Below are 23,966 nucleotides of genomic sequence, written 5' to 3'. Positions count from 1 at the left end.
TCCAGGCTCTTTGATCTTTCCAGGTCTTCCTGTTTTTAGTCGTTTTTTTCTGTTCGATTGCAGGGCCCTTCTTCTAGGTTCGCTGGTTGGAGATTCTGGTAAGCATGTATTTGCACAGATGTATTGAGTGTGAACACATCCGGATGCCACGAAGGAGATTACTCTGCACAAATCCGATTCAAAATATAAAGGCGCAGTCGAATAAGGATAGAGTACAGCAAAATAATATACAAAAGAGTGAAACAAAGCCATTAATTACACGAAAAAAATCTGCAAAAAGCAATAAAAAAAATGCAAAAATGTAAGAACGTGGATCCGTGCGCTCTGCGATGCGTTGATTTAGACCTACAAAGGAACTGGAAGGTTTAAACTCCTAAAAAGAGGCTTAAAATGTGTCCACGACAGGGATCAGCGGCCGTGAGAAGCTGTTTGAAGAGAAGGAAACGGGCCCGTAATTGAAGGCAGAGTTTCCGGTGCGCCATTGTGGTTCCCGGAGTTTATGATGTGCAATATAGCAGGGCAATAAAAGCTGTCTTTGCCAGAGATGCGTGTCCGAGCAAAGCCCTTTTACGACGCATTCAAAGAACAGGAGGTAAGACTTCCCCAGCGCAGCGTCTGCTCCGTTTCCTTCCTCGCATTTTGTTCATGGTGTGTGCTTACAAAATAAGGCAGTGTGTCCCCAAATGCACGCAAGCAGCTCGGGCCTGCAGAGAAAGATAGAAATTAAAAAAGAAATGAACAATTCGCAGCAGCTTAGGAGACCTAAACAGGCCCACATCCCATACTTTTAAAATTTATTTTGCAACATGCACCGGATTTTAAAACGTCAAAGTGTGCCCTTGTACAATTCCTTAAAGGTTATTTCATTTGTCATTAACACCTAAGGGTTAGATGACATATTTATATCTGCATATGCGTGTTTATGAATTTGAGTGAGAGTGTCTAATATTTTTTCCAGTCAAATATCTTTCACATTTACAAACGATTAGAAACACAAAAGGCTGGAAATAAACAGCGTAAAGCAGTACGAACTAAAGATACACACAACTAAAACTCTAAATAGGTTTTTGGGAATAAGATACGGAGTTTTGGCTACAACAGTCTCCTGGTATTACTGAGTTGGGCCTATAAATAAAAAACACACACACGCCCTGTACACAGACATGTTTTCACACACACACGTCCATATACACAGCCACTCTTTTCTCTCGCTCTCTCCCACACACACACACCCCCTACACGAACCATATTCTCAGGTGGTATGTAATAGTACTTTATAGAAAGACACGGCATCCCGTAAGAATTATTCAGACGCATTTTAGGGACTTGGCTGTGGTGCTGATGGCCTCGCTTTGGTGGTGACGCCGTGAAATCTGGCCTTTGTTTTGACACGCTGACGATCGATGTATATATACAGCGGTGTCCTTATTACTATTCACCCAACATATTGGTCCGTTGTCTTATTTTTACGACGCTGTAATTTTTTTTACGTTGTGTGCACTTATTTGCCTGGAATATTGTTTTAATGGTAAACACTAATAAAATAAATCAACGGGGTTTGTTGTCGTGATTCCCCTGCCAGCCACGGACGTGTGCTTAATTATGTTTGAAGATTCCCGAGTTCTCTTTCTACTGCTTGGCAGAGGGCTACTGGCAAAGAGTCAAGCAATGCAAGCAATTTGGACTCAGGTAAAAAATGTAACACTTTGCCAACACGTCGGCCTACAATGCATTCCCATGCCTCGAAGACGCTGTGCTGTGAAATAGATGAAAACGCACGCGACGTTGTCTGCTGGGGCCTTGCACACACACACATTTTCAGACACACACACACACATGCACAAATAGACACACACACAGGCAGACGCACGCTCAAACACGCACAAGCGCACGTACATATACACCAACACACCCAAACACACACAGGTAGTCAAACAACACACACACATGCAGGTAAACAACACATACACACCAACGGGGCAAACATACACACACCCACATACAAACCACACACTTACAGATTCAGACACACAGTCACACACAAACAACGCACACGCGCACACGATCACCACGTTGCAGATGTTAGCGCGACACGTGAGCCACACGTGCAGCAGGGCCCGCGCGCAGTGCGGCCTGGCAGTGCTGTGTGTGCAGTCGGTGGCGCTGTCTCTGCAGCGCAGCGCGGCGGGCGGCCCCGGCTCCACCACCTGTGAAGTGGGAGCAGATTGGACGAGGCGGTCATATGGGGCTGGTCACGTGCAGGAGGCAGCTCAGTCCAAAAGAAAATGGGGTTTGGTGTAAATCTAGGGGTGTAATGTTATCATATATCACGCTACCTCGTAAAACCGACACTGGAGCCCACCGAACAACAAATCACAGGTCAAAAATATGAGTTCTTCGTATTATGTGAACGCTCTTTTCAGCAAGTATTCGGCGGGGGCTTCCGCGCTCTTCCAAAATGCCGAGGCCACTTCGTGTTCCTTTGCGCCCAACTCCCAGAGAGCCGGCTACGGACCGGGCGCCGGGGCCTTCCCCTCGGGCCCCGGGGGCAGCCTGTACAATGTGAACGGCTCCCTCTACCAGCACCCCTTCTCCTCCTCCGGATACGGCCTGGGCTCCGACGCCTACAGCCTGCACTGCTCCGGCTTTGACCAGGGCGTCCCGGTGCTGTGCGGCGAGCTGAGCAAAGCGGGCTGCGAGCCCCCCGAGGACGGCGGCCTGCACCTCCAGGCGGACAGCAACCTGCGTATCTACCCCTGGATGAGGTCTTCAGGTGAGGGGGCCCCGTGTGTGCCTCTGCGCGCGCGCGCGCGCTATGTGTCTGTGTGACGCGCCGTGTGTGCATGTCTTCACTTTGTATGTGCCTTGCCTGTGTGTTGTTTCGAGTGTCTGCTCTTTGTGTGTGCTGTGTGTGTATGCGGTATGCGTGCCTGCTTTGTGCGCTGTCAAGACAGCCTTTATGGCTTTAATTATGGCCCAGGCGCCGTTGCCTGCAAAGCCTGTGGCATTGTATGGAAATGAGTGCCATAAAAGTTTTTATTGCACAATTAATGGCTTCTCCTATTGCATCTGCGCTTGCCCCGGAATTTCAAGGTTTTTTTGTTTATGCACATTGTATATGCACATTGAATCGCGTTCACGCAGCGCTATCATAGCTGCAGAATGACGCCGTGACAGGCGCGCCTGCACACTCAAAGAGTGGAGGATGGAAATGGAAACCGAAAAGAAAGAGTGCTGGAATTGGAAACAGAAGGAACTAAGATATTTATATCGGAATAGGGACGTAAGCTACCGGGGAATGACGTAGGAGTGCATATAAACATCGATAATTAAAGTAAAAATAAAAGAAATAAAAATAAAGGCAAAAGCCTGCAGCCTACCAAAAAACATAGACGCAATTTTTTTCCGAAAAAGGCCAACTAGTGACTTTCATCGAAGGTCTGCCATAATTCTAAAGACGAGGAACTCCTAGTGTTTTCAATTTTATGAAAACGCTCCCTGAATTTCTAATTCTAAAAAGTCAAGGTAAGAGGCAACCTCGTGTTTGAGCGAGACGCCCAGTAGCCCCTATTTTATATACAATAATGTTCAGATGGTGTTTACCCATGAAGATAAACGCTGTTCAACATTGGGAGTCGTATTTTGCATCTGGAATCCCGCACAACCCGTCCTCCATGGAGGTGTGCTGTGTACAGGTTACGCAGGGTGATATTTTGTCTAGGCTGTGTGTAAACATCTACTTCAAGGGGGAATCCCTCTTCCGACAGGGCTCTGTGTTGTGTAAAGTGTAAGGGGAGTCGCACAGTTTCATAGTGCTTGTGTGACGTGTGTGTTTGCGTTTGCATAGTTTGATGGTCGATTTTTATGAACGTGTGGTATTTACTTTTTTGTGGCTGCGAAGTGTGCTTGTCTGTTTTATTTTTTATTTTGATGGGGTGTGGTTATCTGTGTACATAGGATCCGATCCGTTCAGTGTGTACATTGTCAAAAGTATGTAATTATATTTTAAAAGGAGGTGTGTGATGGGTGCGTTTTCACCGGAGGTCCTAATTTAAGTATTCTGCATGTAGTGTACGAAATAATCATGACGTGTGCAGATTTTCGTACGCACGTGTGATGCAATTATTAGGCTACATACATTTTCTTAGTTAAAATATGCACATGTAAAAGAAGTTCATTGTTGCGTAGGGTATCAGCCATTTAGGGATTTGTAGCGCTTGAGTGTGTATAGGTAAGTTATTAATTTGAGTATGTTTTCTAAAGATATGGGTTGTTTACATTACTATGAGAATGCATATTTCCAGGGGCGATGCCGTGCATTCTTACGGGGAATTACTAAATTCGGTTCCAGTGTGCATATTGTGTCTTTTGTGTGCTATGAATGGAGTGCACCGAAGCACCTCACATTTTAAGGGCCTGTGGGGAGTGCAGGGTATGATGAGGGTTGCACATTTCCAAAAGTATATCCTCACATTTTCACAGGTAATGCTGTGTTTTACGGGCCTCGATTTTGGGTATATTATCACATATTTTCACACATTCTCGAGGGCTGTTAATTGTGTGCATTATCACGGGGAACGTACCCGAGCAGCTTCAAAATGCAGCATATACTAGGGATCGGTTTATGTGTATTTTAGGGGTCTTCTGATGTGTGTGTTCGAATGGGGAATTGTTTTTACAGGAGTGTATGGCACATATTATATAGTTGAGTTGTATGTGCCCGTGTGTGTGTATTGTTATGAGGAAGTGTTTTCCACAAGGGTGTTTGGCGCAAACAATCACGTTGAGATTATCAGATGACTACATACCAGTGTGTGTGTGTGTGTGTGTGTGTGGGTCTGAAGGAGTATACTGTCACGTTTGATGAATATTTTACTGGCCTGTCTGATGCATACTTTATCCTAAGGAGTAATGTCTTTCCAGGGGGCTGTGGGATGCGTAGAGTATTCCGAAGATAGCATTTTAAGGAGGAGTTTTGCCTAATGTGGGTACTATGTATTTAGTGGTCTTTGTTTATGTGCGTGTGCACATTAGCGGGAAACATGAATTATTTAATGGAGCTACAATGTATGTACATTATCACAGTGAAGTGAATATACACCCCCTGCGGCTGTACCGTATACTGTATGGTCAGTTATGCACGTTTTCAGGTGACTAATTGATGTGTGCACTACGATAGCATATTTATTTTTCAGGTGGCCCAGTGATGTGCTGTTATGGGGCTCATGGTGGGCTTAACTCTACCATGCACTTTATAATTTGCTGCTTATTTGCATGAGCTCTGCTGTGGGCTTTCCCGTTATAATGGGTGTGAAGATTAATGTTTTGGGCTTGCACGATTACGGTGTGGTGAGTTTTACCTTAATGCGTTGCATAAACTGTTTTTGGTATCTATAGGTTCGGGTGGCTTTGAGGTTTGCGGAATGTTGCGGAGAATGTGGCTAGTCTGCGGGCCGTGGGGCTTTTTATTTATTAAATTGTGTAAATTATTTGAAAACATGTATAGTATATAGTGGCTGATACATGTGCAGTTTTGTGAAACGTCTATTTGTCTCTCGGTGGCGAGGCTATCTGTTATTGTGTAGCATATATTGTTTCGTGCAATGTGTAGGTTCTGGCGGCTGTGATGTGTGCTGCATCAAATGTCCCGCATCTAGGTGGTCAGGCATGTTTTTGGGTGCTGTATAGCTTATTGGAGCTATCTGTGGCTTCTGGTGGCGTTGAAATGTGAAATGTGTCCTTCCTCCTGGTTGTGAAGGATCCTTTGTTTTGTTGCATTGATTACTCGAGATAGTAGTCTATCTGTTTTTTTGGTGACTCTGAAGTGTATGGGGTTGTGGCTCTTCAGCTGGTGGTAAGGGCGTGCATGGTTTAGGATGTGGCACAGATTACTTTTACAGACAAGGTGTGGTGTCTTGTAACTGTTAAGCAGGTAGAATGTTGTTGGGAATATGGCTGGCCTGCGGGTGGTCAGATTTATTGTGTTGCACGGATTGTGTGGACTAATGTACATTGTTTTGGTGGCCAGTGATTGTTTGAGCAATGCTCCCTTCTGCTGGTAGTCGGCCGTGCTTCATTGTGTCCCACATACTTTCTGAGGCAATGCATACTTTCTGGTGGCCGTGGGGATTGTATTGTATGGAAAGTAGTTCTTTCTGGTGTTCAGGACATGGCTATTGTGTTTCATGCACGATTTGTGGTAATATTTATTTTCGGGCGACCATGAACTATGAGAGAGGGTGACTGTTCCGTTTGTGGTGGGGGCAGTCTTCGGGGTGCTGCAAACATCTGACATAAAGCATCATTTCTTAGGGCCACGGCGTGTGCAGTGTTATTGGAAATGGACCTCTTTTCTGGGTGTATGGCCTGTTTTAGTGATGCAAAGATTATTTGAAGACTGCTTATTTTACAGTGGAGGTTATGCTTGTTGAGTGGTATAGGAAACGTGGCTTGTCTGCTGGTGGCTAGCGTGCTATATAGTGTTGCTTGGCTTATTGGAGGCAATGCTTGGTTTCTGTTAATGTCCTGTTGCTTACTGGATGCGGTGCTTACAGTGTGATGGGATGAGTGTTGAGGGGCGTATTGGAGTAATGGTTATGGTTTGAAGACAGTCAGTGCTGTGGCTTATTGGGTGTATCATTAGTTTGTGAAGGCAGCGAGTGTCCAATGGCTTTCTGGTGGTCATGCTTACTCTCTGGTGGCCGTGACTGTTGTTGGTTTATTGGAGGTAATGCTTGGTTCCGGATGGTCCTGGGTGTTGCAAGGCAAAACGGAGGTAATGATTAATCTGTGACTGCCATGGATGTTGTGGTTTCGGTTGTGGTATTGCTTAGTGCCTGGTGGTTGGGTGTGTGTGTACAGTGGCTCATTGAAGGTAATGGTAAGATTCTGATGACCTTGACATGTTGCGCAGCTTATTTAGGGCACTGTTTTTTTTTTATGGCAGTGCATGTAGTTGGCTTATTTGAGATAATGCATAGGCTCTGGTCGCCAGAGTGTTGCGTTAGTCATTTGAGGTAGTGCTTGGCTTCTGATGGCCATGAGTGTATTTGAGTTAATGTTTGGTTTCTGATGGTTGTGAGTTTATTTGAGTTAATGCATGGATTCTGATGGCCGTGGGTGTATTTGACTTAATACTTGGTTTCTGATAGCTGTGAGTGTATTTGAGTTAATGCTTGGTTTTTGATGGTCGTGAGTTTATTTGAGTTAATGCTTGGTTTTTGATGGCCGTGAGTGTATTTGACTTAATGCTTAGTTTCTGATAGCCGTGAGTGGAGTTAATGATTGGTTTCTAATGACCGTGAGTGTATTTGTGTGAATGCTTGGTTTTTTTGATGGCCGTGAGTGTATTTGAGTTAATGCTTTGTTTCTGATGGCTGTGAGTGTATTTGAGACAGTGCTTGGCTTCTGATGGCCGTCAGTGTATTTGAGGTAATGCTTGGTTTCTGGTGTCTGTGAGGGTATTTGACGCAATGCTTCGCTTCTGATGGCGGTGAATGTGGTTGAGGCAATGCTTGGATTCTGATTGTCATGAGGTAATGTTTAATGTCAGATGGTTGTGAGTGTTGCGTGGTTTATTTGCGATAATGCTCGGCATCTGACTCCTGTGAGTGTTTTTGAGGCAATGCCTGGTTTCTGATGGCCGCAAGTGCGTTTGAGGTAATGTAATGCTTGGCTTCTGACGACGGGTCAGTGTGTTTGAGGTAAGGTCTGGCTTCTGAAGGCTCTTAATGTGTTTAAGGTAATGCTTGCTTTCTGATGGCTGTGTGTGTACTCTAGGTAATGCTTGGCTTCTGATTACCCGGAGTGTGTTCGAGGCAATGCTTGGTTACTGATTGCCGCGAGTGTATTTGAGGTAATGCTTGGTTTCCAATGACCTTCAGCGTATCCGAGGAAATGTTTGTTTTTTGAGTACCCTGTGTGTATTTGAAGTGATGTCGGACGGTTGTGGGTGTTGCGTGGTTTCTTTGAGGTCATGCATGGGTTCTGATGGCCAGAGTGTTGCCCCAGTCATCTGAGGTAATGCTTGATTTCCAATGGCTGTGATTATATTTGATTGTAATGCTTGGCTTTAGATGGCCGTGAGTGTATTTGAGTTAATGTTTAAAGTCAGATGGTTGTTGGTGTTGCCTGGATTATTTGAGGTAACGCTTGGTTTCCGATGGCGCGATGTGCATGGGCAACTGTGGGGAAACACATCTCTTTTTCTGGTCCCCCAAATATTGCATCGTGTGCATGTTATGGAGCTGTGCTCCGGAGGCCTGTTGGAAGGTCCGGTCATCTGCTGGTCTGGACCAGGCCTCTGCTCGGAAGGTAAACTAACCTCTGCTTTCCCTCGGTCCTCCAGGCGCGGATCGGAAGCGTGGCCGCCAGACCTACACCCGCTACCAGACCCTGGAGCTGGAGAAGGAGTTCCACTTCAACAGATACCTGACCCGCCGGCGGAGGATCGAGATTGCGCACGCCCTCTGCCTCTCCGAGAGACAGATCAAAATCTGGTTCCAGAACCGGCGCATGAAATGGAAGAAAGAACACAAGGACCAGGCCGACGGCCCCCCCGGGGACGCCCCCGGCCCCCCGGCCCCCTCGGCCTCAGAGCAGAAGGGGGACGATGAGGAAGAGGAGGACGACGAGGAAGACGCTGCGGCCTGAAGGCGCAGTTTGGGGCCCTTTGAAGGCGGCCCAATTACCGCCAATTTTAGTGCTGGCAAAGACGGTTTTAGTTTTAGCAGAACCAAGGAACCATTTTATTTTCAGAACTCTTAATATGTAAATGTGTTGGCTAAATCGTACATCCCCCCGAAGTGTTACTGATATAATCATAAAAATACCCTTTTATGTCAATCCTTACTGTGAAAAAAAACAAGATTGTTAGTTGCGTTGGTGCTAGAGGAAAGAATTTGGATCCTTGTTCTTTTTTTTCCAAGGGGCACTTGTTCGGTTAAAATCCAACATCCTAAAGGGGCTGAATTGCTCTGGAGGAGGAAAGTGAGAAACGCACTAATTTCCATGTACAACATGTGTAATATGAAACGAACACGTAGCTGCGTTGCCAAAGCTTCGCCTCCTCATAAAACCCCTCCTCTGTCCCCACACCACCATATATTCTTTCAGACTGCTGTTTCCTCCGTTATGTTGTAAATACAACACAACTGTTAATTGCACACGAAAAAAAATATTTTCCACTTCGAACTACCTATCTCAAACAGTGTGACTCCTATTGTCCAGGTAAAGTGCATTAGGCACATTCACGATACTACCTAATTTTTAGAAAAATCTTATATTTCTGTTTGTTCGTCTTTTTGTTGTGTTAACATACTGAAGGAAACGTAATTGCACAGCTGCGGTAAAAATGTTGTTTGTACAAAGAATAAGTCGCACGTGACCACTACATAGTGCAATGACTTGTACTACCTACCGCTTAGACTACCTAAAGCCCTGCAGCGCCTACCTACCTTTTTTCATAAACGGCATTTTATGAATCCAGGGAATTTAATGCGGTATCAAAATGTAGAGTTTGTGTATATATGTGTGCTAGAATCTAGAAAACTTCGCAGCCGTGGCCTAAACCATGACTAATTCTTGTAAAATTATTAAATAACATACATTGTCCGGAAAAAATAAATAAAAAGTTGCGTGTCATGTTTCCCCTTCCAGCGCCTAAAATTGATTCTCTTAGCTGTATATCTTAAGAAGCGCTTTTTACGTGTTGCTTTTACTTAATTGTTAAATTCGCTAACCTTTCGATTTGGAACATTGTTAGTGTACACATAAAAGTCTTAATAAATAAAATTCCGGTATTAGTTATCAATTTCCAAGATCACAGCTCTCAGTATGATTACGTGCCTAGCATGGCTGTTATGTGACGTTCATTACAACAAAACATACTTTACATTAAAATGCTAGACTTCCCATTTTTCTTTCATTTTTGCATCATTCTGCGATCAAAACAGATGTACTCAGTTGTGTTTGCGTGTATGTAGTTGACATTGTAATTTGCTGGCATGAAGTAATATTATTGACTATTTTTAAAAACCGCCGTACAGCTCTGACTGCATTGTCACAAATTGTGAGTTATACCGCCTGTATTATTATTTTTTTATTGTGAACTTATAGATCATGTTGTGTTTGTACTGGAAAGATGTATGTATGAAAATATACCTCTTTAGTTTCACTTGTCTTCATGTGTTTTATGTCGCGCAGCAAATAAAAAATGCTTGTGGGTCGAAACATGGCATTGTTGTCATTATTATTTGTACTGTAGTGCTTAAATCATTAGACACAGACTTAATGCAAATAACGGTGAGAAATATGAACAAATTCATTGAAATTAGCTCCTGTTTATTGAAGGTAAAACGTGAGGAATACTATGTATGCGTTTAAAAAGGATCATGCATTTCGAAGAAAACTCCTCACAGATGCTCAGTCCTTGAGGTCGTGCAAAATATGAAATGGCGAAACACCCATTCGGGGCTGTGGAGACTTCAGATTCGAGACAACGGACATTAATACCCACCTCATGCGGTCAGGACCAGTGTTAAAGGGGTGTTTACAACAGAGAGGTGTCAATGGGAAGTGTCCTTAGGTAGAAAAAGAATCCGGATGGGTTCACGGTATAAGTTTGTGAGCGCACCTGGGCAGGCCCCAGAGATCCAAGCAGGCCCTCTGCGCCTTTCTGGGTAAACATATAATAATCGCCCAGAGAGCCAATGTTCGTTCACTCAGCACTGGAGGAAGGTGTTTGCAAGGTCGGCAGAGAGGTGGGGGGGGGCACAGTATGTACACCCCGCAGCGATGGCCTGGGGGGGAGGGGGCTGCCTCTGCACCCCGGAGACCGCCCCCTCAACAGTTCATCTCGGTGCTTTGCATGGCAATAATTGGAGAGGTTCCTGTCTGGAGGCTGGTCCTCGGGAAGGTAAGATGGCGTCTCCGTAAGACCTCCCTCTACTACTGATGAGGAAAGGGCCATAAATCCGTTGTTGTTTATGAGAATTTACAACTTTGCAATAGAACTTTATGAGTTGTTCGAGAGTTCTATTGGCCGCGGCTGGTCATGTGGACACTAACGGAGAACATGAACTTTTTTTTATAATTTCCCTTGCGAGAATAGCGCTGCATTCTTTTGCTCGGCTCAGTCCTTCCACGGATTTCGCTGGATTGAGACCCCGACCCGTCGGTGCAGGGAGCAGAGTCCATGGCGCTCCAGCACCGGCAGCTGCCCGGGGCGGGGCTCCTGGCCGGTGGGCCTCAGGCCCGGGGCTGGAGGGTGTGGCACCCGGGATCCCGGGCTCCGGACTGGCGGCTCTTCGGCGTGCAGCCTGCCTCGTTTCCTGCTCCTTCCTGGCACCGAAAGAACGGGGCGATTCGTCTCCTGTGCAGCCAACGAGACAGCTGTCAAGTGCGCGGCGAAGGCTCCTGCCAGCCAGTCCCAAAGGTGAGAGCTCTGCGGGAAGCACAGATAGGCGAGATGGGTTAAGAATTTTTATACATTGTGCACTTTCTGAAAACATTTCAACTAGATCCCTGCCTTTGACAATTACTGGCTAAATAAGAGATCCCAGGCACTCTAGTTTGCATTGTTAATGCACATACATTGAAATAATTGTTGACCCGCTTTCTTTTAATTTTTGGGGGAAATTCTACATGTGCTAATGTTATAGCTATGGTTTTCTTGCGAAGAATAATTACAATTAATATATTTACCTACACATACATATATGTGCCTTTGATTGAATTCTTATGGGATTCTGCTTATAATGGTTTAAGTGTGTGTTTTGAGATGACATCATTCCAAGGTTGTAGAAAAAATTGTGGTATTAACTTGGGCGTCAATGCTAAACACACCCGTAGTTTCCATAGGTGGGTATACCTGTGTGTGGTTTGTGTAAAGAGCACGCGCTATTTCTTCATCAACCGCATCCTTCTTTTTAATCAGTTTCGCTTACAGTAGCACAGAAACTATGGAACCCGGCTGCACAGCCCCCCCTTTTAAATGGCGCCTGTTTATACATGACTGCGCGCGTGTCTGCCTGTGTTATGTACGTGTCTGTGTGTGAAATGTGACGCAGTCTCAAAGTACCGCGTTTGATTTAATCATTAGAGAACGTGTCCTAATAGGAATTGTACATTTCGTATAAGGTAGTCTAAGTGTACAAATATTGCAATCAAGTAAGCGAATACGTTTCGATAAATAATGATTTGGAAAAAAAAATGATAAGGTTTTTAAAATCGGTATCACTAAAGTAGGGATGAAAAATGCACAACAAATTGATTAATATGAATGTAATAAAGTGGTTAAACGTGGGAGGAAACGTCCAACCCAGGCGGGTTCTGCGACCTTGTGTTTCCGGCTGTCAGAGCCTCGCGCGCAGCAGCGTTAGTAAATGGAGTTTCGCTGCTCTACGTTGTTGCTATTCATTACGGCAATTAGCGACTGCGATGTGATGCGGGAGCTGATAATATCGACATTGAGTGCGCTTTGTTATCTGAAAACAGAATTACATTTGCATTGCAATGCAGTATCTGACCGGCTGCGACTGCGGTGGAGGCTTTATTATTAGGCGATGTTTGCTCGCTGCTGCCACCGTGTGGTACAAATAGTGAATTTCTTGTTACGAGCTCCAAGCTGAGGAATGAGCAAGCGAGTGAGTGAGTGGCCTACCTTTTGGACAAGAAATATTAATGAATCGATATCTTCTAAATAGGGATAAATGGCCCACTTGAAGTTCGCGTCTGAAGGTTTTAAGCGTTCTTAAACTGTTGGCCTGCTTTTATCTGACGGATAAGGAATGAAGTGTATGGTAATACAGCCTTGACTGCATGACTCAGCCAATGGGATTTATAAGCGAGGTTTGCTAATCAGTGTACACTGGGGTTGACGCCAGCTTTGTGAGTAAACAGTTCAATATTTTCGATTTTTCTTTGCACGTGAACTTGGGTAGTGATTTCAGTACAGGTTCAATTTTAAATTGCAATATGGCCACGTGCGATTTTGTGGGGTGTATATTATTTACTTTTCGTCACACAATTGCGTTTTCGACTTTGCTGTACATTACATTTCTTTGTTTCATTTCATACATGGCCCCACGGGTAAAAGAGGGTAGATTGAGGATAAATCTGAACTAGTTACTTTTGTGGGTTACTGCGTGCCAGTGAATGTATGAAAGACTATGCTTTGGGGTGAACCTTCCTTCGTCTACTGGAGTGTTGCTGTGTAGAACTCTAATCTAAGACTAATGCAGTTTGACACCCGACAGGCAGGATTCATATCCTATGTTAAAAAAACACCAAGCTTTAACAAGGACCATAAAAAAATATTGCCAGTGGTCTATGTTTTATTTTTCTCCTTGCTTTGCCATGCAGTGAGTAAGTAAAGTTCTCAAAAAATGAAAATATTATTATTGAACTTTTAATCATGAATTTGCTGAGGCTAGCTGCATCCTCGCAGGGGCAGATATTCGAAAATAAATTTAGTCCAGCAGGAGGAACACTCATCTCAGAACAATTTGCAGGGTTGGGTATATATAAATAAATGTGTACATTTTAAAACTCTCCTGCTCCGAAGACACGAACCTGTTCCTCGTAGTGAACTACATGTCCACGCTGTTGAACCATGGAGTGGGTTTGTGCATGTTTTGTCTCCGGCGTCAGTGTACGCTCACAGGGTTTGTCGACGCTATGGACAGTCCAGGCGCCTCCTGTTTTAAAATCTCTTCACAGACAAAATGGCGGCCGCGCCCTTGCATGGCACATAAAGCATGATAATATCTGCAACTATTAAGGGAATTTCGAAGCCTATTTTGCCTAAACATGTCACTCCTGCTTCAATATATTTGCGGAATGTGTTCATCGTCTTTGGCCAAACGGAAATATCCCTGTGTTAAAAAACATTTTTATTTTAACTACGCCGTTTATTCCACATCGTGCTTTTGTGACATAGAGTCGTCAATGTTTGCATGTTTCCTTTATTAAGAACTATTTAGAAAATCATTCCACTCACTTCAATCCAGGTTTAGGTCTATGGGCCAGCCTATACAAAAAAAAAGCATAAAATAAAATAAAAACCCTTCTCGTGTTAGCCTTACCGACCTACTGGTAAGTGGTAGTGAAATTATATCAACTTTTAGAACTGGTCTGATCATTATTTCCTTTGGTGGTTTGGCTATTTTTTCCTTTGGTGGTCTGGTTATTATTTATTTTGGTGGAATGGTCATTATTTATTTTGGTGAGATGGTCATTATTTATTTTGGTGGGATGGTCATTATTTTAGGTGATTTTTTTTTATGGGATGTTATTTTTTCTTTTCGTGTGGTGCAATAATCGACTCATTTGGCAGCTACAAAATAAGACCCTGAATATAAGCACGGAGAACATACGGTCACGCCTCGCTTCTGCAGTCGTTCACAGTTTACGTTACATTATAAGTGTACATATCACGTGTCCGTCAATCTGACTTTGTCAAAAAGCTGGGTTGTAACAATACCCTTTTTACAGTGTTTGAAAGTGGTGGAACGTTTCAATGATCCCTAGATGCGCCGCCCATAGGCACACAACATCATAAAACAGTTATGCCACAGCGAATAGTCAGCAATTATGCTGAAGGCCTAGGAGCTATACACACACCTATGTTTAAGGCGGGAATTATTGAACATATTCTGTGTGAAATGTAAATGTATTTTTGAAGTTTTCTTGCTTCAAAGAATATTCACGTCAACAAAATGTAGATACTGACGTATGAACAGGTTTATTTTACAGGAGGTGTGAATGATTGTGAAGTATGTTGTAATGCATTCTGCGCTTGGAAGAACGGACACCTGTTTATTTTGAGCGGATTATCCTGTCCCGTTAGGGGAAACCTATGTTGATATTGTTGCGTTTAATAGCTGTGTCATCAAAGGGCTGTTGTGGTTCTGTGCGGACACTGGTGGAAGGGGCGGGGTGTCAAGTTACACGCCGGATGACTCGCCATGGCTCAGCAAATGGGATAGGACTGGGCTCAGGTATGTTATTCACTAGCAGGCACAAACCTCGGCGCAATAAAACCCTCCTTCCGTCGCATTCCGCAAAGTACAGCATGCTTTATAATTGTGGTGTTTGTGCACGGCCTGCTTTCTTGGCAGCCTTCCCGGCGGAGGATTTATGGCGGGTGTTTTACACCAAGGCATCCCTTTCATGTTCAAAAATGTAAACAAGCCTGGGATGCCTTTCATCTCTGTGACTATCGAAATCAGAGCATGCTGGCACACACACACTGCACCACTCATGACACACACATCGTATGCAGCCACATATGTACCCATGTTCTCCGATTTAAGAGGTACCAATGCAGGGCGGTGTGAGAAGCCCTCCTCACCCCAAGTATGCCTATCTGTGGTACAGGGGATTTTTACCAACACACAAACTTTTCTACGTCGTAATATCTCTTTTCTCTTATAGAACCATGTTGTTTGCGTCTACAGTTGAAGACAAACTACATTTTCGCATTTTTCCTGGTCTAGTTTTCTGCACTCACACACACAGATCTTTCTCCTGATCTTGCCTTTTGCGCACGTGCATACACACAGATCTATCCAGGGTTGCCTTTTACACACACTCACTCAGTCACACAGATATTTCTCAGTCCCCTTTTACACACATACAGAAATTCACACAGATATATATTTCTCCTGACTTTACCTTTTTACACACAGAAACACACACACACTTTCTCCTGGCTTTCCTTTTTTACACCACCCACACACGTACTACATTTGTTGTGGCCTTGCCATTTCTATACACACCCACACTCATTTTTCCTGGTTTTGCCTTCTCTACACATATACATACACACTCGCGCGCGCGCGCGCGCACACACACATACACCTACTTTTGTCCTGGCCCTGACTTTTCCATACACACCCACACTAATTCTTCCGGATCTTGCCTTACACACACACACGCAGACACACAGACAGACAACAAACACACACCGACTTTCTCTCTCACACACACACACAAAAACAAACTTCTCCTGGCTTCCTTTTTCACACACACACGCGCTCAAAACTCACCACGCCAGGTGCCCACAGGAGTGGGTGTGTGCGCCCATATACTAGGCTCTGACAGCTGCCAAGCTGGGGTTATGTGTGTGTGCCCGGAAGGACACAGCACAGCCACTGCCTTCTCGGCACTTATGAGCCTGACACAGCAGAGCAGAGGTCCAGTTTCCAGGCACCTGGCGGGTTGTTAACTTTGCGTGCTCACTCCTCGAGTCCCACGGGGGCTCTCCTGGAGGCAGGCGCCTCGCCATTGGCCAGCCGCAGATCAGCTGGTTACATGTGCTGCTGTCGGTTTTGGCGCTCGGCCATCCAGAAACAAACCAGTTGGATGAGTTCTAATAGATACAGCCACATATACCAATAGAAAACAAATCTGGGCACCGCAGAGTGGGCGAGCAAATGAGTTCCTATTTCGTCAATGGCACTTTCCCCGCTAGCCTGGGCAATGGGCAGGACTCCTTCCTGGGGCAAATACCTCTCTACCCATCTGGCTACGAGGCGCTGAGGCACTTCCCAGCTTCTTATGGGACTTCGACGTTCCAGGAAAAAAACTACAGCTCCTCACCTTGTTTCTACCAGCAATCTAACACAGTTATTGCCTGTAACCGCGGACCTTATGAATATGGGGCGTCCTGCTTCTACCCAGAGAAAGAGGCGCCGAGCGAGCCCCCCACCGGCAGCGGCAAGCAGCGGGGTCACGCCGAGTACCTGCACTTTTCACCCGAGCAGCAGTACAAGCCGGATGGCGCGCAGAACAAAAGTGTCAGCGAAGACTGCGGCGACCGGAAGTACGGCAGCCCGGTCTACCCCTGGATGCAGCGGGTGAACTCCTGTGCGGGTGAGTTACTGGGATACCTTACTTGTTTGTCAACTAATAACTTCGCAGTCGTTCTGCAGGCAGGATGCGGAAATGCACGTGCATGTTACACCGAAAAATAATTTCCAAGCTCCTTCCCAGAACTAGGCAGATAGCGCCCCTGAACCAGGCCAGTGAAGCAACCCAAACGTGAATTTAATAATTTTAACACAAAGGTGATTCTATAATTGATATTTTGATGTTAAATATGCCTAATTTTGGGGTATGATGGTATACCGACACTTGAGCCCCTACAGTACTAACGTGTAACTCATGTAACCCCAATACTTTCATGTACCTCCAAAATATCACAAATGTGCCAATTATTCAGTTGCATTTTTGGAATAGATATGAAATGTGCAAACAACGCCATTTAATGCCGGCTTATTTGCAGTTTAAATTGGAATTTTCAGTGGAATTAATGGGATATTATACTTCAGACCTTTGCAGGGATGTTTTTAAAACTGCACTGTGCACCAAATACATCAAAGTTCGGCTGCCTTCAACTAGGGGACTGCAGTGTATAGCTATGAGGCGCTATAGCGAGGTATCACTCTGTGCACTATGGTCATATGACATAGTTATGTGACATTAAATAAACTGGAATTCTTAAGTGTATATTTGTTTCATAATCACAGACTATTCTCCGGTATACAGTACAGCTGTCCCACAAGATAGGGTGTCCGCAGTTGTGTGGGCCTTTTTTAATCTCCGTTGTATGTTTATTATTCTCTTTATTTGTTACAGCTTCAGTTTATGGGATGCACGGGCGGAGAGGAAGGCAGACGTACACCAGATACCAGACCCTGGAGCTGGAAAAGGAGTTTCACTTCAACAGATACCTCACCAGGAGGCGAAGAATTGAAATTGCCAGCGCCCTCTGCCTCACCGAACGACAGATTAAAATATGGTTTCAAAACCGGCGCATGAAATGGAAAAAAGAGAGCAAGCTGGCGAACTCCACCCAGCCCAGCAGCGAGGACAAAGTGGACACGCCGAGGGACCTCAGCACCCCCCAGTAAAGGTGAACGGGCCTGTCCGGGACCCCCTTCGGCTTGCCCTGAATGTACATTTTTTGGAATTCGGATTCAGAAGATGTCCATCTTTTTTTTTTTTTTTAGGACCATGGCTCAAGTCGCAGAACTAAAAAAAAAAATAGAGGGTAGTTGACAGATGAGTACTGTACAGTGTTAAGATTCCGCGTAAAAGTAGATTGGATGTTAGCGTCTATTTTCGCAACATCCGGTTTCGCAAAAAGAGTAGTTGTAATGACACAATTATAGTCACACATGTGTGTCCGGGGAATGGCTGCTTAATTGTTAACAAAGCACCTGAACTGACCACTATTTGTAATTCCAATTACTGATTATTTCCACGACAAATAATTTCCTGCCCCTCCCGCAAAAGACATTCGCCATCTCTGGTTTACATTGAGGTTGTCACTGCACGACGCACTAACAGCCATACCGGAAAAAATAGTACAACTGTGCTGAGATATTTAAGCCCAAACAACCGGAATACTAGGAAAGAAAATGATAGAAATGTTTACCTTCTATTTTGCAGTCGTTTGGTTTGGACCTTCTCCCATATGTCATTAAAAATGGTAATTTCATGTAAAAATATGTCCACTCAAACCTTATACAAAATAGGTGCCTGCAAATGTCAATAGTTTCGCAATTAAGCGATCGATTGTTGACCGGCATCATGAAATATGAAGAAATTGCCTTTTAAAAACGCAAGCGAGGTCTTCTCACGGCAGAACAAACACAGGTAGGAGAGTGCAGCCGAGACTGCTGACTTCAAAATCCCGAAATATTTAAAGCAACACGAAAAATCTTGCACTTCAAATAAACACTCCTAGGGCGAAATAAACAAGTTTCGCTTTCGGTGCGAGTTAAACGCCCCCGACTCTTATTTCAGATGGATTTTACATTGGTATAAAGACCTCGTTTTTCCCAGCCAGCTGTAAAACAGACGGGAGACTATTCGCATTAAATGGACACTTAAATTACCTTATTTAAAGCATGATATATCCGTGTAAATTATATTTCTGAATGTATACATACACATATATACACGTTTGTATGTACGCCTTTTTATAGGGAAAAATGGACTGTAACATCGGGTTTTGCTACCAGTACCGCAAAAGCAATGAAACATATTGGCGGCATGTTTTATATTGCCCTGTTATTGTCACACCGCAGCTGACAGGCAGCCCATTTGGTCGCCCCTAATGACACTCCGAGGGAAATGCTGTAATTTTTCCTATAATGGGAAGTAACCTCAATTCGACCCCGGCCCCTTCAACAACCCCTCTGCTTGGGAAAAAAAAGAGGAAAGGAAAAGCCTCCTGGTGTCCAGCAGGTGGCGCAAGAGCCCGAGCCAAAGTTTTCCAGGCGACTTGCGAGCGCGCCCGGGCGCGCGCCCGCGCTCAGCAGCCTCCCGCTCCCCGCCCGACACTGCACGAGTTTACCTCTAGAGGTCACTAGGCAGGATTTACGACTGGACAACAAAAGCACGTGACTCCGAGCCGTACCCCATATTTGGGCGCCTACGTAGGAGAGAAGCAACTACATGTCCCAGTCATTTCCATAATTCATCATAAATTGTGCAAGGGTGCTATAGACGCACAAAACGACCCAGAGCCACAAATCAAGCACACATATCAAAAAACAAATGAGCTCTTATTTTGTAAACTCATTTTGCGGCCGCTATTCCAATGGCCAGGACTACCAGATACACAATTATGGAGACCCCGGCTCGGTGAGCGAGCCCTACAGGGAGCCGGCAGGCATGCATTCCAGCCGCTACGGGTACGGGTACAATGGCATGGATCTGAGCGTGGGGCGGGCAGCCTCCAACCACTTTGGTGCCAGTGAGAGGGCAAGAAATTACCCGCCCAGCAATGCCACCTCTGCAGCCGCGGCGGAGCCCAGGTACAGCCAGCCTGCTGCCACCTCTTCTCCGGCTCCACCTGACCCCCTGCCCTGCAGTGCTGCTGTGGCTGTGGCCGGGGCCACCTCTCCCACCGCCGTCACCGAGAGCCACCCGGGACTGGGGGTGGTGGGCAAGACCGCCCTGGTGAACTCCACCGGCAACTCGTCCCACACCAGCAGCAGTCACAACAGCAGCACGACCCACATCAGCAGCAGCAGGGATGGGATGGGCGCCTCTTCTGGGACGGAGGAGGACACGACGGGCGGCGGCGGCGAGCAGGCGAGTTCACAGCACGGTCAGAGCCCAACCTCAGCGGCGGCGTCAGCAGCACAGCCACAGATCTACCCCTGGATGAGGAAACTGCACATAAGCCATGGTAAATAATGCCGAGCCTCTTTTCATTTCAGAGGGTCCCTGCGAGGCCACTGCAGCAGCATGCAGGCGCTAACTTTAGTGCCCAGTCCCCCGCACTCTGGGAAAAGTTTAAAAAATATTGCAACCCTCTTAAGTAGGAAAGAGAAAAAAATGAACCGTCGCCTGGGTTTTGCCTTGTCGCAGTGTCTTAAGAAACACTGTATATATTTGAAGGGATCTTCTAGAGCCTGCCTAAAATTATTCAGAATAGTAAAACTAAAACTGTTGCAATAGCCATTTTGAATCCCCTCTTCCAGGGTGCACGGCAGATTGGATGCATATGTGGCATGTTGCATGTTGGGCGCCCACTATTTACAGAAAGCAGCACCCCTGGGCGTGCTTTCTTAGTTGGTAGATGTCACTTAAACCTGTAAAAACTCTTCGAAAATGTCTTTTCGACGAGTAGGGAAGCGTTGTGTTGGGCTAGCTTTTCTCACTTCTCTTCTGGCAGATTCGTCTAAAAGGCAACTGTACCCCTTAAAAAAGAAATCGCATTCTCTTCCACGGTTGACAAAGATGCAAAACTTGTTGAATACTGTCAGGGCACTGGCGGGCATTTGTGAGTAGGAAGGCATCCTTCTTCGTGCAGGTGGTGCCCATTGGAAAGCTAAAGGCAAGCGACTTTTGGCTCCCAAGTAACGTCTTCCTTTCCCTTGCAGACAACATCGGGGGGCCCGAGGGGAAGCGGGCGCGCACAGCCTACACCCGCTACCAGACCCTGGAGCTGGAGAAGGAGTTCCACTTCAACAGATACCTGACCCGCCGGCGGAGGATCGAGATTGCGCACGCCCTCTGCCTCTCCGAGAGACAGATCAAAATCTGGTTCCAGAACCGGCGCATGAAATGGAAGAAAGACAACAAACTGAAAAGCATGAGCATGGCGGCCGCAGGGGGGGCATTCCGTCCTTGAGGGTCTGCCCTCGTGCCCCCTGCCATGGTGCCAGCGCCGAGGTGACTCTCTGAAACTACCTAGTGTTACTTCTGTGAAGGACGTCCCGGTCCGTGCCACCTCACCTCTATCCCGTGCTAAACCTCGCCCCCACCCCTCGTGTAGGTCGGCTGTTGTACAAATCTTTTTATTTTTTGTTTCGAATGCCTTTGTCTTGGCACTTACATGTCTTAACTTATTTATATATGAAGCGTGTTACTTGAAGTAACTGTAAAAAATAAATCTATGTTTAGTACAAACGTCATGTGATGCACTCGACCTACTAAACGTGTATATGTGTATGAAATTGTGTATGTCTAACTAGCTACAAGCTGTCGGAAAACGACTCGAAACTACCTATGGATTCTGCGTGTACCTAGCGCCGTTGTAGAGACAAGAGTTTCAGTACGACTTGTCCGTGTACCATTGTGTTGTGATTAGTATTCCTGTGACGGAAAGCTGTGTCTCCGAGCAGTGTGTCCTTTGCTGTGCCTTTGTATGAACTTTGCACGAACTCTTTAGAAAGTGGCTCTTATAAGCGCAGTTTCAGTGATGTATCGTTTTGCGCATAAAGTTCAAAAAATATATAGTCGAACCCTGGCTGTTTAATTGAAATGTGATACGCTTTTTTTGTATTTGTTTTTTTTTTTTTAATTAAAAACTGACTGGAAGCAACAACAACAAAATAAAACTTTTTATTGTAACTATTTTGTAATCTGATTTTTGCAGGGTGTGTTGCGGGACATGTCAGTTTGTCTGAGTTAGGTTTTTATCGACCTAGTCCAAAAATATACGATAATATTACGATCAGAGTGTGCTGGTGCGCAATAGTGGTTTATGCTAGTGTCCAAATTAAGCAGCTGCAAATACGCCGGGCTGAGAAGGTGAAAAGGCGCGTTTTAAATATCTGTTAATTATTTTCTTAATATTCTGAAAGGCTACAAATTTGATAAAGCTACCAACAGCAGTTAAAACAAATCTTGAATTGAAATGCACCGAAATAAAATAGCAGGGAATCTCAAACTAACAGTATCTTTTCAAAGCGTCCTAAATAGACATTTCCCATTCCCTGCATGTCCCTTTCTGGAACTGAAAGTAGCTTACCTTCACCGGAGCTGCTATGGGGAACTCGCCTGAGCATCTGGCAGCAAGGAAATGGTTCGCCCTCATACGGGCGGCTTACATTAACGCCTTCCCCAAAAGTTATAAAACAGTAAACTTTATAAGCCCAGTTCCGGCTATATGACATTTGCTTGCCAAATGAATAGGGTTTTGTCTTGAATTAGCTCGTAAAATCATCCAGGGCGCAGACAGATAGGCTGACTGGCTATAAAACGTCACGTGGTGGCCATAAAGTAAGTTTTATGGTCCCGGGGAGTTGACGTCCAGCATTATAGTCCGCACAACATATAATCACCGCTGACGCCGGACCGCGCTCGCCTGATTTGCAAGCTGCATCTGCAGCCCTGGTCACTCAAGTGGCCCGTTTTGTGGTGGTTAAGGGTGCGGTGCCAACAATTCTCACAACTTTCAGGAATAGTGCCGCTGCCTCTTCAGGTAAGTCCTGAGGTCTGGTTTCTTACGGCCCCCTTCTGTTTTAGTGGCTTTTGTGGCCGCTTTGGAGGTCACAGGAACAGGGCAGTGTGTTGCTGTAGGGAGATTTTGTGATGTGAACTTTCTTCAGTAACAGCCACTGTTGTTTTGTAGTAGTTTGTAATAATATGATAAAAGTTCGTAAGAGGCACTTCTGGGAGGAGGGGGGAGGAGGGATGAGGGTAAATTAACACTGTGGACTAACACTTGTGGGGGTGATGGCTTCCGCTTTTTGGTGTCTTTATGCATGTGTAAGATTCCCCTTTGGCACTTCAGCAGCAGACCTGGGACCTGGGAGTGAGTCTAGGGATGCTGGCATTGAACTGCGCACTTCATTGGCCTTCTGATCTTAAAGATGCTTTTGTGACTGCACCAAGACCGCAGTTTTGAAAAAGCAGAACAGATGCTCTGTTCTACTCGTGTTTGCTGCAGTTGTGCGCTTGCAAGCAGTGCTTTCAAAGGGCAGTGCTATCTCTTTTTATCTCCCTGCTGAGGCATGCCTACCAAATTGTAGCACATCAAAGTGAGTGGCGAACCCAGTCTGGCTTCTTGGAGTTTTATGGCCCAGTTAATGGCTGGTTCCTGGCGAACAAACGCCGACTGGGCCTCAGCTTTGTGCCCCGACATAAAAGGGCTTCTCGCCGGAGCGTGATCACTAAACAATGCACTTTATTGCCGCATTTAACACCAGCCTTTGACTTTTGCACTGTTGGGAGTGAAAGGACGGTGGGAATTCTTTCCTTTTTGTGCCATATCACACACTGTTCGTTTCCTTTTAGGTCTTGCCTGGTCAATCATTCACCACCTGCAATACGTGTGTGTTTACAAAATCCTATCTATCTATCTATCTATCTATCTATCTATCTATCTATCTATCTATCTATCTATCTATCTATCTATCTATCTATCTATCTATCTAGCTAACACGGCCCCCTTGGATTCAAGTGTGATTATCAGGTATACAGTTTCATATCTGGGCATTAGGCGAGCATCACGGAAGAGCCCTTGGTATGCCCTTTAAGTGCACGCAGTAAACTTTTGAACTTATAAACAAACGCCTGGAAGTAGAGGGCTCTAAGCTCCTCGTGCTCTCGCCTTCTCTAAGCATCGTTAATTTTCATGACATATTACCAGCGAGGCCGTTATCTGGAAGGGAGGACGTGTAGCCCTACAGAGGAGCATTGTTACTTTTAGTTAATTA

At 45.3% G+C, this 23,966-nt stretch overlaps 4 protein-coding genes and 1 long non-coding RNA gene across 6 annotated transcripts in view; 4 read left to right on the top strand and 1 right to left on the bottom strand.

The window, feature by feature from the left end:
* The first annotated feature begins 673 nt into the window (after nucleotides 1–673).
* Nucleotides 674–10,230, top strand: HOXA7 (homeobox A7). Its single transcript, XM_069211434.1, has 2 exons — nucleotides 674–2,773; nucleotides 8,348–10,230. The coding sequence occupies exons 1-2, from the start codon at nucleotides 2,389–2,391 to the stop codon at nucleotides 8,650–8,652; spliced, it is 690 nt and encodes a 229-aa protein (XP_069067535.1). The 5' UTR covers nucleotides 674–2,388; the 3' UTR covers nucleotides 8,653–10,230.
* A 90-nt stretch (nucleotides 10,231–10,320) lies between these two features.
* Nucleotides 10,321–22,363, bottom strand: LOC138261887 (uncharacterized). The gene is made up of 2 exons (XR_011199169.1): nucleotides 22,277–22,363; nucleotides 10,321–11,443 (listed from the first exon to the last, which is right to left on the bottom strand). It is a non-coding gene; the product is annotated as an uncharacterized lncRNA (long non-coding RNA).
* The window catches only part of HOXA3 (homeobox A3), a 93,146-nt gene continuing 80,001 nt past the window's right edge, over nucleotides 10,822–23,966 (top strand). The window contains exon 1 of one of the 2 annotated variants that reach the window (XM_069211430.1): nucleotides 10,822–11,434. In XM_069211430.1, the coding sequence (XP_069067531.1) occupies nucleotides 11,017–11,434 (418 nt within the window). In that variant the 5' untranslated portion in view covers nucleotides 10,822–11,016. The remainder of the gene's footprint in view (nucleotides 11,435–23,966) is intronic. The other variant, XM_069211428.1, reaches the window with a different exon arrangement.
* On the top strand, nucleotides 16,208–19,189 carry HOXA6 (homeobox A6). The gene is made up of 2 exons (XM_069211433.1): nucleotides 16,208–16,875; nucleotides 17,641–19,189. Exons 1-2 carry the CDS (start codon nucleotides 16,437–16,439, stop codon nucleotides 17,913–17,915), a joined length of 714 nt encoding a protein of 237 aa, XP_069067534.1. The 5' UTR covers nucleotides 16,208–16,436; the 3' UTR covers nucleotides 17,916–19,189.
* On the top strand, nucleotides 19,359–21,873 carry HOXA5 (homeobox A5). The gene is made up of 2 exons (XM_069211423.1): nucleotides 19,359–20,206; nucleotides 20,904–21,873. Exons 1-2 carry the CDS (start codon nucleotides 19,570–19,572, stop codon nucleotides 21,152–21,154), a joined length of 888 nt encoding a protein of 295 aa, XP_069067524.1. The 5' UTR covers nucleotides 19,359–19,569; the 3' UTR covers nucleotides 21,155–21,873.

The sequence above is a fragment of the Pleurodeles waltl genome, chromosome 10 (assembly GCF_031143425.1).
Source record: "Pleurodeles waltl isolate 20211129_DDA chromosome 10, aPleWal1.hap1.20221129, whole genome shotgun sequence".
NCBI lineage: Eukaryota > Metazoa > Chordata > Amphibia > Caudata > Salamandridae > Pleurodeles > Pleurodeles waltl.
Note: the sequence above shows the minus strand (reverse complement) of the source record. Positions and strands in the feature narration are given on the sequence as shown.